The sequence below is a fragment of the Haliaeetus albicilla genome, chromosome 1 (genome assembly GCF_947461875.1).
Source record: "Haliaeetus albicilla chromosome 1, bHalAlb1.1, whole genome shotgun sequence".
Taxonomy (NCBI): Eukaryota; Metazoa; Chordata; class Aves; order Accipitriformes; family Accipitridae; genus Haliaeetus; species Haliaeetus albicilla.
The window spans coordinates 45,246,141-45,262,149 of record NC_091483.1 but is presented as its reverse complement, the minus strand read 5'-3'; the positions used below and the strand labels follow the sequence as shown (position 1 = coordinate 45,262,149).

Sequence of the window (16,009 nt, the reverse complement as noted above, 5' to 3'; positions counted from 1 at the left end):
TCTATTCTTAAACACATCTAGTTTTTATCTAAACAAATTCTTTGTCTTTTTCTAATAGTGTAAAGAATGCAAGTTAAAAGAAAATTAATACTTGTCTGCATTCTTTCAGAGTCATTACGATTGCTCCAATGTCATTGTGTTAATTACAAGAATACAATCCTTGAATTAAAATATCTAAATTCCTTATTGCATGGAAGTCTGGGCTTTGAATGGCAGCTCTATGGTATTTCATTTCATAGTTGTTCTTGAATGCATCTGAATTTGTTGTACTAATTTATCCCACAGAGTAAAATTTGCTACCTAGTTCTAACAATTAATTTTTAAGTAGACCTCTGCAGATCAGTAATTTTTTTGTTATGTAAAATCAAATAAAAATCCTATCTGAATAAAAAGTTTTTTACATCCATTTCATTAAATGAAGTGTGTTCAGGTTTAGAAAACATGTAATATGATCCAACAGAAAGTGTACTACTTCTCTTGAATAATTTTGAGAAAGTGAAATTCTAAAGAGTTTAAAACAAAAACCTGAAAAGTTCATTTTAAAAGCCAAAGTGCAACTTTTCTTTTCAATCCTAAAGAATTTGTTAAGTAGAAGTAAACTGCACTAAAATACAGGATTTTCAGTGAAAGAGTCCTGACAAAAATTTTCACCCAACTATGTATAAACTTTCAACTTCGTTTTTCTCTGTTGGAAACCAAGAATCTTGTATATGTTAAGAACAGAAAACAAATTTTATGTTTAATTTGTTTTTATTTTAAAATTATCTTAATGAATATGTATAATATTACATTAATAATGAAAACTATCCTAAATATAGAGACAGGCAAAATTTCTGTAATAATCTAAACTTAACTTCAAGCTGATGCAATTAGGTTTTTCCCCAGCAGTAATGGATAATTTTCAATAAAAAATTTTTACAGCAACTTGAGTTGTGGTACATACAAAACTGCCACTGCTGCTAGCTTTTTTAGCCAATGTTATGTTTGCATTTGCAGAACACAATTTTGACATTTTAAATCATTTTCCTATTATTTCTATTTTCATATTCAAATCATTCTAAACAAGCTTCATGAAAAGTCTCAGTTTGATACATATTTAGAAGTTATCATATTAAAATAGAATTTATTTTCCCAATGCCAATACTAATTCAGTCAGCACTACAGAAGCAAGGGAATCTATTCTCTGTGACATCCTGAATGACTACTTAGTAAAGTGAACAGAAGGAGAATAAATTTTGGATAGCTGTTGGAGCATAATACTATGTAAAATTAATGCATTATTTAAAGAACAATTTCTCTCACAAAGTTGAAAATTGTTTTTTACTGGAGGAAAAAGAAGTAGCCAGAAAAAATTTGAAATAGCCCACCTAATACAGATATCTGTCTTTGTAGAAAACTATTTATGAAAGCGTGCTAAATTTTAGCTTCAAATGAGCTTATCAACAAGACACCTTCATTAGCAGAGTACGGGACTATTTATAAAATATGCAAAAATGTTCTTGGTGGATTTCAGACAAAAAGAGATAAATGTGTCCCATATAGTCTTTGACAGTACAGAATCATGAAGATAACATGAAGCCATGAGATTCTACCTACAAAAGTGCATAGGACTCTGGAATATGAAGCAGAGGACTCTAGAATAAATGCAAGCAAATTAAGAGACTAAGCCAAATATTCAAGTCAGTCTGTTCAGAAGAACAAACTTGCTGGGAAATACAGTTCAGTAGAAGATCAGGGCCATTATCATTCCCTAAAAAAAAACCAGTTTCTTGTACTTGTCAGAAACTGCAATGTTATCTTGGTCACAGAAGGGCAAAGATACAAAGAAAATGCTCTGCACTCTTTATCTAAGAAAACATTTTTGCAATATGGAAGGAATAGGAATACTATGAACTAAGAACAAGTTTTATATATGTACATACATTATAAAACCTAAATGAAAAAAGTGCAGAATTACATGCGTATGAAGAGACAAGAGACACATATATATAAAAATAAATATTTTACCATATCAGTTTTTACCTGGCTGAAAAATTGATAGGCTTCCATCAGTATGTCCGAATACTACTTTTCCTTTTTTCTTTGGATGCCATCTAAACAGACTGATATCTGACAAGAAACTATGTGCTTCTCTATGTACAGTTACCCCGCTGTCAGGTCCTGAGATAGTCCAAATGTACAACGGACCTCTGTGGGACACAAATGCAACTGCATCACCTGCATTCCAGCACCAGCTAAGTGACGCAGGAATTCCTGAAACATACAGGTAAACCTTATAAGAACCGAGATAGGAAATTCAGTGTATTACTGCTTGAGCCAGTATCAAGAATTGTCTTGAAAAGCTGTAGAAATAATTATTCTACATAAAAATGATTAGACTGAAATTTAGATAACTGCGTGAAAATCTTGTGGTGTAAAAGTAAACTACACATATCCATAGGCAGGAAGTTGAATTATTTCCCCGAATTATTTTGATATTACTTTGATGGGCTGTATTTTATGATACCTATAATTCATTAGTGCCAAAGACAATCACGCATATGAAAGAGGATAAACCTGATCCTGTAAACAATACTTTCATTCATTCATGATTACATTCACCATTGTTTTACTGTAAGCTATTTGCTACTAAGCTGGTAAAATATTGAAAACTTTAAAATGTCTGTTTTTGCAAAACACAATGAAATTTACTTCAGAGATAAATACAACAGAGGCAAATATTTGTGATAAAATTGGAAAGGTAGCTCTGTAATCAAAGGGAACTCTTGACAGCTTCTCTCTGGATATATGACAGTTTTAATTCAGTTACCTAATTGTAACCATTCCAGTTTAAGGCTTTTGACCTTAATGTCTCCAACCCTCATTATCCTCATAACTTAATAATGTGTGTCTGAAAGAATAAATTATGGTAAGACAAACTCCTCAAGCTGAAAATTCAAAACTATTTATATTTAGACACTTAAATATGGCAGCATCAAGGAGAGTAAAGGCAGCATTAATAGGAGGTTTAAACATATTATCCTAAAAGTAAATTAGCTTTTAAAAAGTTTAAAATAACAGTAACACTTCTTTCACACGTAGTCATTGGCTGAAGTCGTTTTTTAAACAAGCAATGTATTGAAAAATAAGTATCAGTTTTTATATTAATGCATAAACTGATACAATATTCCTTTTAGAACAGATCAAATCAGTGTGGTTTTTTTCCTACTTATTCCTTTTGCAGGATATGCTAGATAGATGAGATTTTCAGAGGTATCCTATGTGCTCTGGAAAGAGCAGAGCAGGGGGTCCCAAAATGTTCTAGAAGATCCTGAGATACTGACTGTTCTTGGGTTGCACCTCTTTTCCAAGAATGCAAATGTAGGAGTTAAGGACACCTGACAGAGATTGACTGCAAGAACAGAAATACAGGTACTGGTTTTGACTGAAGGGAATGAATCAGAACTGGGGAAGAAAAGTGACAGACAGACTTTTAAGCTCTTAGACTTCTCTTATAATCTCCAAATCAGCAGTTTCAAGTCCCGAGAAAAGATGCAGGTAGAAAAGCATTAGGGTATTTAAACAAAAACTGTTTTTCAAATTCACTGATAATTTATACTTGAATCTGTCGAAGGCTACATTTTATTTGCTTTCACTTTCATAAAGTTATGAAAACACACAAGGTTTAAAACTTAATTATTTATCCTTTCATGCAGCGATAGAAAAAATGAATTTTTTTTTCCTGCTCAACAAGAAATCAATGACAAAGTAAATTCTTGAATTGGTCAAGTACTTTAGAAAAAAGAATAATGTCTTTCTTTACCAATTACTAGATGGTTCAGAGCAATTTACTCAAACACACTACCATTATTTTCTAAAATGAACTGCAACAAATCTGACAAGAATATTGTGTTATGCAATTATTAAGCCTCTGGCCTACCAACTGCTTAGAGTTTACTCTCTATCAAGTATTTCTGATACCTGTGGATGAAAAAGCTGTATGGATCAAATATATCTCCACATCTGAAATACCTTTTGTATTGTCCAGTTTGGCCACAACTTTCTGTTCAGTCACATTCCAAATAATCACTAAACTATCTGCACTGGCACTTGCAAACATGTCAGGATTGTGGGGACACCAAGATATGGCTGTGATTGTCTTCTTATGCTCAGACATAATTGCCCGGAGCTTGAATTCATTGTATCGGTGATCCAGCTAAACAAAAAGTAAAATTCATTTTAGAAATAAGTATTTTGTAAACTCACTTTAAATACCGTTGGGTTGGAAAACAGTTCATATAACAATACTAGGCTTACAGATGAATTTACAGTGGATTGAACAATCGTCAGTAACTGACATAATTAATAAATAAATTAAATTCTCATGCATTTGACTTGGACAGAAAAGTTGACAAATATTCAATTAACCCAACCAGTATTAACATAGTCTATCCTCTTGTCACTTATAAACTATTATATTCCATTAATAACTGCACTCAAAAACAATCCTAAAATACTTTATTTATAGGCATGGTAACAATCATTTAGTAATCTGCAAGAGGTTAAACAGGATAGAATATGAAAATGAATTTGAAATCCTTCTCATTTCTTAAATCACTTAGTACAATTAAAAAAAATAATGTCCAAACCTGACACAGTAAATTTTCTTTATTTTAATCCTACTAGCGGTATAACTCACGAAGTTAAAATAAGCACATCCTTAACTTCCTGACATATTTCTCAGTCTGAAAATTCTACATGTCACAGCATTATTTTTTTTTTTGTTAGGTGTTAATGTATAGTAACTTCAGAAAACCATGGTGCTGAGCAGTTCAGAAATTAAGAAAGTAGTAACTTGTTCCAAATCAAAGACAGGCGGGCCACTGAATCCACAACTTTGCACAGTGGATTAAACTACTTCATGAGACTACTTTTACACTACAATTTCAAATGAAACTGTGGAACTGCTTCATTTCTCTTTCAGAACCCGCTCTTCTATCACTGCACTTCATTCAGCTCAAGTGTTTGCTGGATTGAGAGCCTGTCTTTTAAGAGTAATTCTTGACACATACAACTACATATTTGAAATTTACCTCAATCTTTTGCACTAGCTGTAACAAGGACAAAAAAATAATTTGGAAGGGGTATCTTGAATGAAAGATTGAGCTTTACATAGACATCTTCTCAGCAGCAACCATACTTCAAAAAACATTGTAGAAACATTTACTGAAAAGGTTCAAAGTGAGATAGACAACAATGTAAAAGTGTAACAAGTCTGTTAAATAAAAATAATCTTACCTGATAAATATAAATAGCAAGGGTAGCACAGTAGGCAAATCTGTCCCCACTAGCAGCACATACATCCTTGTTCCATGGCTGACATCCAGCAGCTAAAAGTCCCACTTGTTTAACCTGTGACATTTTTGCCTTTAAAACAGAAATGCATTAGACTACAACAAGACAACAGAATGTTAAAAAACAGAATTACACATTTTGTTCCCATAAATAACATATACATATGTACCTTAAAAATACAGCTAGCCTTTATGTTTTAACAGCAACATCTTGTGTTTATGAGGTACAGAAGAATGTATCCAAAATAAAGCCAAGCAGATGCTCAAAGGCTTCAGTGCTACACAAGAAAGGGATTTTAATACCATTCACAGGAATCCATTTGGGAGAAAAAAAGTTGGGGGACAGCACATGAAAACTTGAGTAGTTATTGATTTGTACTAGCTGAAGCTGTTCTTCATCACTTTCATTTTCTTCTGCAGTCTGGTTCAACACTTTCTATATTATAGTGTAATACCCTCTCTGCTCTCTTCTTCCCTTCATCCCCCACAAAGACAGCTGGACAAAATAAACCATATGCTAATACTTTTGTTTTAAGTTAAGCAACATGTCTAAAAAGGTCTTCAAACCACTTGCATAGAAAAACTATCATTACTTATTATCATCATCCTTTTTGGAGAAGCTTTCTAAATTTTCTTAATAATTACTGTTTAACAAAAAAAGTTGAAGTAAACTGTGGTAAATAAAAAGCAAAGCTTAGTCTAACATTCTGTATTAGTGTATAGCAGGCTATGCCTTTACTGTCCAAAACAAGTCTTAAAACTACCAGCTCTGCTCAGAATGAGGCAACAACTGACTTTAACACGAGAACACAAGAAATGCTTTGCTAGGCCAGACCTGGCCCACATTTGATTCATAATAATGTCAAAATGTTACTTATAGCACATGAGCCTGGCCATTTTTCTGACCCGTTTACATACTCTACTACAACCAAGAGTGCACACATTTGCAAAGATATTGTTAAAACTTAACTCCTGGGTGGGTTGTACAAGATGACCTCCAGAGGTCCCTTCCAACCTCAACTGTTCTGTGATTTAAGAAAACGTTCAAAATGAGACTTGTTGCATTTATTTACAGCAGACAAGTAGGGAAGGCCATCGTTTTTTACAGAATCTCTGAATTCACTTAGAAACCAGCCTTCATGTGATACAAACGTCTCGGGTTCAAGCCAACTGTCAACTGATGCAATGCCCGCTCCATCAACCTACAGAAATAACTGTGGCTTTAGAAGCCTCCAACAGCCAAACAACTGCAACTGAGGTTGACAAGGATGGCTAGGTAGATGACAGCCTGCAATGGTGTGGTGATCCAAATAGCAGAACAAGGTTCAAATAGCTGCAAAAAGGACCCACCACTTCTGCACGGAAGTTAAATCAATCCAAACAAGGCTGTGTGAGCACGACTGAAAGTACTACCCAAACACAGGATATTTAGATAGCCCATAGCCAAAACGTTTTAATACGTATGACTTCAGCTGGGCTAGCAGCAGAATCCTAATACAGGAAAACAATTGTAGTTGTGTCAGTGAGAGCTCCTACAGCAAAGAATCTTCATGGGCAGATTGGTGAAGGACAATCCTGCTGAGTTTCACCATACCACTGAGTGCTTCAGCATGGGCTAAGGTAAGGTCCAGACATAAAAATTTACTCCTCCAACTAAAATGTCTCATTTACGGACACATTTATACTATAGATAGATTAATGGACTGAGGGACATTATGTGAGAAAACATTACATAGAGTGTGGAAGATGGGATCTCTAGGTTAAAGAGCCGAGACTATAATCTTTAAAGACAAGGAAAGTTACGTTCAATTTACCAAGTGTTAGGTACATTTTCAAGGCCCACAAAGGAAAGGGAATTAAGAAAAAAGGAGACTTCAAAATGTAATCAAGTATTTTGAGGGAGCAACTGTTGATTAAGTGCAAGGGTTGTTTACGCAATGCATTGCTGTGTAACAGCTTTAAGAAAGATACTGTTGTCTGCAGATCACTCTTCACCTACTTGACATCAACTGTACAGAGGAAGAAATATTTTTCTGAATTACAATAGCATTAAGGTGCATATAGAAAAAAAATTGTACAGGTATGGTAATAGTGACCTATAGTACCCAAGGGAAGCTATCAGTCAGTATTGACAAAAAGCTTATATAAATGTTAACAAAATTTCATTTTAATACATATGTACAAAGGATGAAAATGAAGTTGAATGACCAATTTTATCTTCCATTCTTCTTATGTGCTTGGGGTATCTACTTGGCAGATAAATAGTAATGAATAAATATAAGAAGCAACCTCCATAAGATTATAAGTCTCTGTCTCTTTCACTTTGGAAGGGGGGGTGGTGCGGGAGGCACGGAATGAGACACTTCTTTTGGGTGCTTCTTTAGCAGAAGATCAGGCTAAAATTGAATTTGACTGATCATCTCAAAGATATCACTGACTGCAGTTATAGTGCTTAAAGGTTCTGACTGAGTTCTAAATGCCTGAAGAAAATTAAACACCCATGTTTAACCTTTGAAAATTTTTGTAAAGGAGACTGCACAACAACAGAACAGAAATATACAGGAAAAAAAAGTTACAAGATACAGCTCTGCTTTGGCTATTAGACTTTCTTTCTGTCTCTGCCAACAATATTAATTCTTCTGACTTCTGCAGCAAATAAATCAGAGATTCTAGACAGAACAGTTCTATAAATTTTATCACCTTGCAGTTCATTTGCAATCCATCTCACGTCATAAATGACATGAGTCCCACAGAAAGAAATTTATCTTACTATTTAAAGAATCATCATCATAACTACTAAGTGACAAAAAACAGACTCCAAATTTCCAATTTTGCCATTTAGTGTTCATTTACTGTTTAGTCAAATTACAAATTCCACAGGTCCCTTCTATGCAGCTGAAGTATCAATCACATATATTCAGAAGTATTTGGATTTGGGGCATTCAGAACAGCAACACAGACTTTTTCCAGTCACAATGAAAAAAAACCTGGCACCATTAACAACAACTTTTTCTGAAATTAAAGTCACCCAGTTGATTACATAACAATTTACTAAAATGCAGAATAACACCTGGAACCAGAACTCTCAGTTTCCACTCTTGATTCCAGGGAGAATGATGGTTAAAACACTAGGTGTGTCAGCAAACTAATAAGGAACATTCAAAAAGCCATGGTGAAGTAGAAGAGAATTAGATGTCTAATATTGGATTATCATAGGTTTACCACATGTAAGATTGACCAAAATTTAACATCTCTTTAGACACTAAGAGTGCACAAATATTTATTTCATAGTAATAACAGATTTGTCTCATTTTCCACAGATGTTCTTTTTTGCCTTCTCATATGGGAGCTAGAGGTTCCTGATTTGATGAAGTTTAATCTGTAAGAAAATATTATCTTAATTCTTGTTCAACTTGTGGTTTGATTATACGTAAAATTAAGATCTCTTACAGATGCTAAAACAGAATTGCAGAAATGTTTCTTTCAGAATAACAACAGATTTGTCTTGTAGGATTCTGCAGTAATCTGTATTTAAAAAAAAAATCCTCTTAATTTATTCAGTAGATCTTCCTTTTTGCCTTGATATGAGAGAGAGAAGTTACTCCTGACTACATGAAATCTAGTCTATAGGAAAATACTACTCTAAGTGGCTGAGAACAAGGAGGATTCCAAGCCTAAGTGCTGAAATCTAGAACAAAAAGGAAAAGGTCCTCTGGTTTTAGAATTACCATGATCACACAGAACAGACTAGCTCTTTGGATTTGGAGACAGTTCCACTATTAGCACTACTATTTCCATGTTTTCCATGCAGCCAATTAACAATGAAGAAGCTTTTATGTCATCAGGACACCTGCATAGTTTAGGGTATTTTAATGGTTTCCAAATGCATATGTCACTGATCAGAATTCAAGCTAGATTAATCATGACCAAAAATCACCGTCACCAAATGGCTATAAAATTATTTCAGCCTAGTTCTATACGTATGTCTGTAAGCATTACTGGATATGTCATATTATGTACTGCATTTGAAATAGAATACATTTGTCTTCTCTTTGTTCTACATTTACATTAAAGATAAAAGGTAACTTTAATGTTTTTTGAAGAAATTCACCAACAGAAGCCTCATTCACAAGTTTAATTTAAAACAATCATTTTTTGATAATGTATTATTTTTCTTGAAGTCTGATATTCAAATGAAAAAGTCTCCTAAATAAGATCAACATTTAGATGAAAAATGCTGCTTTGTGATATATCATTATTTCAGAGTAAATAATTGTCGTGGTTAAGAAGCATTATTAAACTTTGATTCTTCATATAGATTTTTCCTATTTAAGTATATGTAAAAAAATTACATATGTAAAATATTCTGAGCTGTATTACAGAAAGAAATTTGCATTTTATTTACTAATATTTGCTGTTTTAAACTTGTTAATATTTCCTACTTCTTGTAATATGTACTGTTTTACAAAAAATACTGTAATTAAGAAGAAACATTTGCTTTGAAATTCAGTACAATAGTATCTAGAAGAAGAAATTACAATTGTATGGCATACTGTTATTCTCTTGTAAGTATCATGCATTAAAGCAGTTTCCTGCAGATCTTTTCAGACATTATAGATTTCTGTTGAACATTCTTAGAGTACAAGGGAGAAAGCAGCATTCATCAGAACAGCCTGAGTAAAATGGCAGAAAAGCTAGAAATGCAGTATAATTGAATAAATATATATATGCATGATTTCACACGTTGCATTTTTATACAATGGAGATTTTTCATACATTGTTGAAAAAGCATTTTATTTCAAAGTAAGGAATGTACAAGTAATAATATTGGACTCTTAAGTATACATTGAAAAAAAAAGTGCATGTAAAAAACCTATACCACACTGGGAAAGCTATCAAAGGATGCCCACAGTTTCCAAGGAGATGAAGGGAAGAGGGAGGACAACAAAAACCTTTCTTTTCAATTGGCATGAGCAGCAACATTCTAAGTCCTCCTTTGTTGCTAAATATAGGAAAAAACCCCCACCACATAAACCTGAAATTTTGTATACCATAGAGTTAATATTATTTAAAAATAGCAACTGAATGGATTAGATACATAGACATGGCTATATACCAATAACTTAAAGATAAATGCCTAATAATCCCTACCTTAGCATAGGTATCATATTTTGCAAACCACTTAAGAATTTCCATGTTCATTCCAATACCTTGCTGATCCCCAAAATGCAAAATCTTGCTCTGGTTGTAGAATGAAATAAATCACTTTACTTGACAGATGAAGGAACTAAACCTTGATGTTCACAGAATAATGCAGTTACTAAAGGATGCAGGAGAAAAGACTGAGCATTGTGTCGCACCACACACACAAAACGGCAGTGTCAGTAGCCTGGCAACTGCAGCTCTTTAATAGGCACCATTTTAATTTTAACCTAACTCCTTTTCCTCTGCTTCAGCTGCTCAGTGTATTTCATTGCCCGTTGTATTTCCTGATTGTACTACAATGATATTTACAGAATAATAATAGCTCTTTAAATCCATCACTTGGCATCCTTTCATTATAAAGAGGTGTGCTTGCATGTTATAAATATTCATAAATTTATAACCATCAAGCACAACCAATAACATACGCTTATATTGTTAGCAATTGTGGTCCATATGGTGTATGACCTGTCCAAATGAGTACATATGCAATATGGCATGCACACAAAAGTGAATTTATAGTCGCTTTATGTTAATCAATATGCTTCTGTGTATACAACCCCCTAGCTTCAGAACTGCTATATGTAGTAAAGTGTTAGTGTCCTCTGCTTCTGTTCATTCTATTGTCACTATCTTCCAATTAAGTTTGTGTGTTTTCTTATGTGGAAAGCTTGCTGTCATCCTGTATGTTTGACATATAAAACTGTTATATCTCATCCAGACTATTGTGCCCAGGTACCAGCATTTTTGTTAGTTTGTGAACGATAATGTAATAATTAAAGATCTTCTTTAGTGATATAAAAGTGATGTCTCCTTAAAGACATCGGGTATATTTACCCATCTTTGTGGGAAAATCCATTGGAGATGAAAATGTAACCTGTGAACCATAGAGTTTCAAATTCATTACCCTATCCAATGGGACCAGTTTGAAGCACCAGATAATGGACAATGAATTTATCTTGTTAAAAACATGAAGGTCTTCAAACCTACCAAGAAATCTCTGTGTGTCTCCAAAACACAGTGGAAACCACCTTCTTCCACCATCTTGCAACCAGGATTTGCAGATGACATGTCCTAACTTATGATAACCTAGCAAGCGTTTAAAATGAGTGCATTCAGTAATCCAAACACTGACTAGGAAGAGAACACTATTATTTAAAAGATCATTTTAAAGAAACAAGTAATCTACTAGTGTTCACAGCCATTTTAAACCTCCACAATAAACTCAGAGCCAAATTACTATTAGAATTGATTTAACCACAGTATCTCTGGCTTCACAAGGAAAGAAGTTGTAGACCTTTTGCTCAAGTTTCGAAAAAAATTGGATTTGAAATCACAGCCTAAGACTGTATTTTACAAAAATTTAACATTAAAAAAATCATAATTTGGCGTAAGTCTTACCAAGGAGTATTTTAGAACTGTACAAGTAGTGTAGTCAAGACAGTCAAACTAGAATACCCTTTATTGTGCAACTTTAACACAATAATCTAAAGAGCAATACTAGGGTTTGAAACAGAACATGCAGAAATGCTAGTATTTCTAACAATACATCACCAGCAATGTTGAACTACATACCTAATCAGCCTGAGACATCATTAGCAGTAGTAACAAACCCATCATCTATAGAGTAGTGGTTAGTCATATGGTACCAGAAAACTAGTTTTCAGATAGTGTATGTAATACAAAGAAATACATACGACCATGTCTGATCTCTGTATAAAGCATCTAAGAGCCTCCATAAGTATTTTTTCTCATCTTCCAACCCAGAGCTACAACAATCAACAGAAGATTGCTTTTCTGCTGGCAAATTGCCAAGACACTTCTGATTTCAGATAAAGTTACCTCTTGACACATCTCACACCTGAATGAAGCAGCTATTAGAAGATAACTCCACATCTGAAACATTCATATCACGAGTGATGTGTAAAATAAGAACAGTGGAAAAGTATTAGAATTTGCTAGTTTTTAATACTTGGGAGCATATAACTGGAATTACCAAATAATACACAATAGTATAAAGCAGCTGCTGGCCCTTATGTTTCAGTAGCATCTCCTGCATTCTGATTCATTAGCTGAGAATATATTCTTAAAACAAGAAATAGAAATTATAGAAATATATGGTTACCTAAAGGAGCTTGATACAGTGAAAGAAAAGCGACTTATATTCAGTTCCCACCATAAATCTATGAAAGCAGCAGCAGATCAAGCTTGCCGAAGGCATGCAGTTAATAAATGTTAAAAAAAAAATTCCAAGATCCCCTACAAATGTTGCTATAGTAACAACTCCTCCTCATTGGAAAAGTGTTAATAAAAATATACAGATATGCAAGGTACAACTTGGAAATGACCCTAGGTGAATTTAATATCTCCCAAATATTTTTTACTCAATTACTGCTTAAAATTATTTTAGGTTACTCCATGCACAGTGTATTAATTCCTCCTAATACAATAAAAATAAATGTTTGATTTCCATCTCATCACATATTAAAGAATTACTACTTATTAAATTATGCAACCTAAAAAATGCAAGTAGGTGACCACCAAACTTCCAATGTCTTTTATACAGCTAGTAACATTAATTTTCAAAAAACTCATTTTAGATGTGCTTATCTATGATTCAAGACCTCATTAAAACCACCAAAAAGCCCTTCTCAGTACCACTATGGGAATAGTACTTTTGGTACTAGTAATATAACAAACAGCAGCTTAAAGAAGAAAAAAATAGAGGAAGTAAAAGAGAAAATATTAATTTAAACAATTCTTACTCGTTGTTGTCCTTCATACCAATCATCTTCATCAAACCAGTGGGAAATATAAGTCATCCAAGCCATGACAGAAGGCACAGTTGAAATAAAAAAAATACAGAAACTGAACACATGTAAGTACAATGAGTCCTGTGCTAAAATTTGCTCAATGCTACAACAAGCTACCCAAAGACCAGAGCTGAACTCTGTGATATAATTCTACCTTAATAAGCTTTACATTTATAAATATATAATCCAAAATATTTTTAACAGCAATTTAAATGCTATATGTATTGGATTCTGAAGTGGAAAACAGAAATCAGTACTAAAACAATTAGTAGATTATATATTCCAATATTTTAAATTAAAGCAGATTAGTGCTTCAAGCTCAATTTTACAGTGCTTCTGAGCTCTGAAAATGACATGCTGTTTGAGTCCTCCCTATTTGTCTCCTAAAAAATGATTTTTTTTTTTCCCCAAATGTACTGTCTGTAAGAAATGTGGTTCAGTGCACAGAAGCTTGTATTGAAATGTAAAATACTTTCAGAATCATGGGGAGTGATGTTTTGGTTATCTAGGGAGTGGTTTCAACTGGCACAGTAGGAGGGGCCATGATTATCACAAGTCCCGAACATCTTATGTTTATCATTTTTTAAAAAAGGGAAAAAAAAGAAGAAAAAAAGATCTGCATCTCCATTGTTCGCAGCCAGCAGAGCCTGAAAGGCTCAGCTACAGCCACCAGGACTGGCTGGGAAATTTAAAAAGCCTAATTTTCACTAATTCATCAGAATGCATCTGCTTCTTTTCTCTCCCTTGGGAGAATTTCACATATCTGACTATTTATTCCTTCTGCAGCTAGTTATCCTTTTCTGGTATGCTCTCAGGTTTCACATAAGATTTCACAGTGCATTATACCAATGAAAACAAGAGGTAAAAAAGAGGAATAAAAGCTGTACTGCTCACACAACAATTCAGTACTGCACACTTCATCAGCTGTGCTGTTTAGGAGACATTATCATACAAATCTCCTCAACTGCATGCTTGCAGCAACTATCAGATCCTCAACAGAGGTCATGGAGACCTAAAAACTGCCAGTTTCTTAAGAAACCTAGAACCCAGACCGCCTCTGCCTTTCTATACTGGATTAACAAGCTGTTTCCCAAAGTTCATAATATAATAAATGCAAAAGCTAGACTATGAAGTCAATTGTTCAATCAAGAAATAAACAAAGCAAAGCAGGAAAAGAACAGCTGGAGGTACCAGATACTAACCTGGAGTTAGTGGTCAACATTACTATTTCCAAAGACCAATTCAGTGTCATTACCAGAACTACTCTAGCACAAGTAGTTTCCATTAAGGCTATTGTATAAGCAAGCTATGTTCTCAGATATGCAGCAGGGAAATAAAGAAAAGTGTCAATACTTTTGCTTTCCAATTTCTTACTCAGAAAGTATGACATCCAAGGGAAAAAAAAAAAAAACAACCAAAAACAAAGCACATACACAAAATAATAAAAATTTAAATCAAGACACCCATTATATTTATGGGAAGTAGCATTCCCAGATTAGCAGATTTTTTTGTAGTTATACAGTCCTCCAGGTAAACGGATACATACACAAAAACATACAGAGAAACTTCCCACCCTAATGCTGAAATTTTTCAGATTACTTGCCCTTTGAGACTTTGGCTCAAACATAAACAATGCAAAGTGCACAGAATTGCATGGTCTTAAACTACATGGGAAACATAGGATTAATTCAGACACTTCTATTCATACGGCTGAAGAAATGCCTGACCACATCCATGGTCTATGACTAAATGACAAAATTTTGTTATAAAAAAATATTACTGATGTACAACTCTTATGAAGAAAAATTTTACAATTTGCTAAACAAATCATATCCACGTTATTACTGCTTGTTACACCCCAAAACCATGGTTTCAAATAAATTAATACTAGTACATTTAGGAAACCCTTTGCTTTCAGCCTCCACTGTCTCTTTATAAGGGCACATAGCATCATTCAGAATCTTGACCAAGGTACTACATGTAGTTCAACAGTAACAAATTTGTTGTTTTACACCTATAGCTGTTCCACAATGTATGTGAACTGAATTTTCTAGTCTCAATACCAACCTGTTAGAACAATGAGTGTCTCAAGAGAGACTAACACCGTCGTTCACACTTAGTTTCAGGATAATCAGGGAAGCATGGGCTAAATGAATACAGCTACTGTATTATCTTTTCAATAAACTGGCGGTATCTTCAGATAAAGGTACAGATGCAATTAAAATCTTCACAGGATAGTGGACAGGAACTTAAACTGCTAAAAATGATCTGTTACAATTACCTGTAAATCAAGTAAAAACCTTTGTGCTAGATTATACTTGAAAAATAAAGACAAGAAAGACTACTAGCTGCAAATGCATCATGGGTCCATTATATTTGTTTGCCTATTCCATCATTCATCTACAACTGCTGGAAAAACTATTATACTATAGGTATAATAATACTCCAGTGGAGGATGAATGAAACTCCATGTACTAAATATTACAATAAAAATATGAAAAATCTCAAAGTATTCTAACCCTTAAATTTTTGTAATTAATCTTATAAAATGTTTTATAAATAACTCAGTATGCACTTAACCTAAAATCGAGTTGGCAAATCTAGTTAAGTGTTCTTTGTTCTCACTTTTAAGGACAACAAGATGTACTATGATGTCAAAGT

The 16,009-nt window shown here is 33.6% G+C and overlaps 1 protein-coding gene across 4 annotated transcripts in view; it reads right to left on the bottom strand.

The window, feature by feature from the left end:
• The window catches only part of WDR17 (WD repeat domain 17), a 52,973-nt gene extending 37,194 nt beyond the window's left edge, over positions 1 to 15,779 (bottom strand). The window contains exons 1-5 of one of the 4 annotated variants that reach the window (XM_069787356.1): positions 15,416 to 15,779; positions 13,301 to 13,326; positions 5,278 to 5,406; positions 4,012 to 4,195; positions 2,023 to 2,253 (exon numbers count right to left, since the gene is read on the bottom strand). In XM_069787356.1, the coding sequence (XP_069643457.1) occupies positions 2,023 to 2,253; positions 4,012 to 4,195; positions 5,278 to 5,400 (538 nt within the window). In that variant the 5' untranslated portion in view covers positions 5,401 to 5,406; positions 13,301 to 13,326; positions 15,416 to 15,779. Of the gene's footprint in view, positions 1 to 2,022; positions 2,254 to 4,011; positions 4,196 to 5,277; positions 5,407 to 13,300; positions 13,604 to 15,415 lie in introns of those variants that run through there. The other 3 variants (XR_011325428.1, XM_069787345.1, XM_069787365.1) reach the window with 3 other exon arrangements.
• Between the last annotated feature and the right edge of the window lie 230 nt (positions 15,780 to 16,009).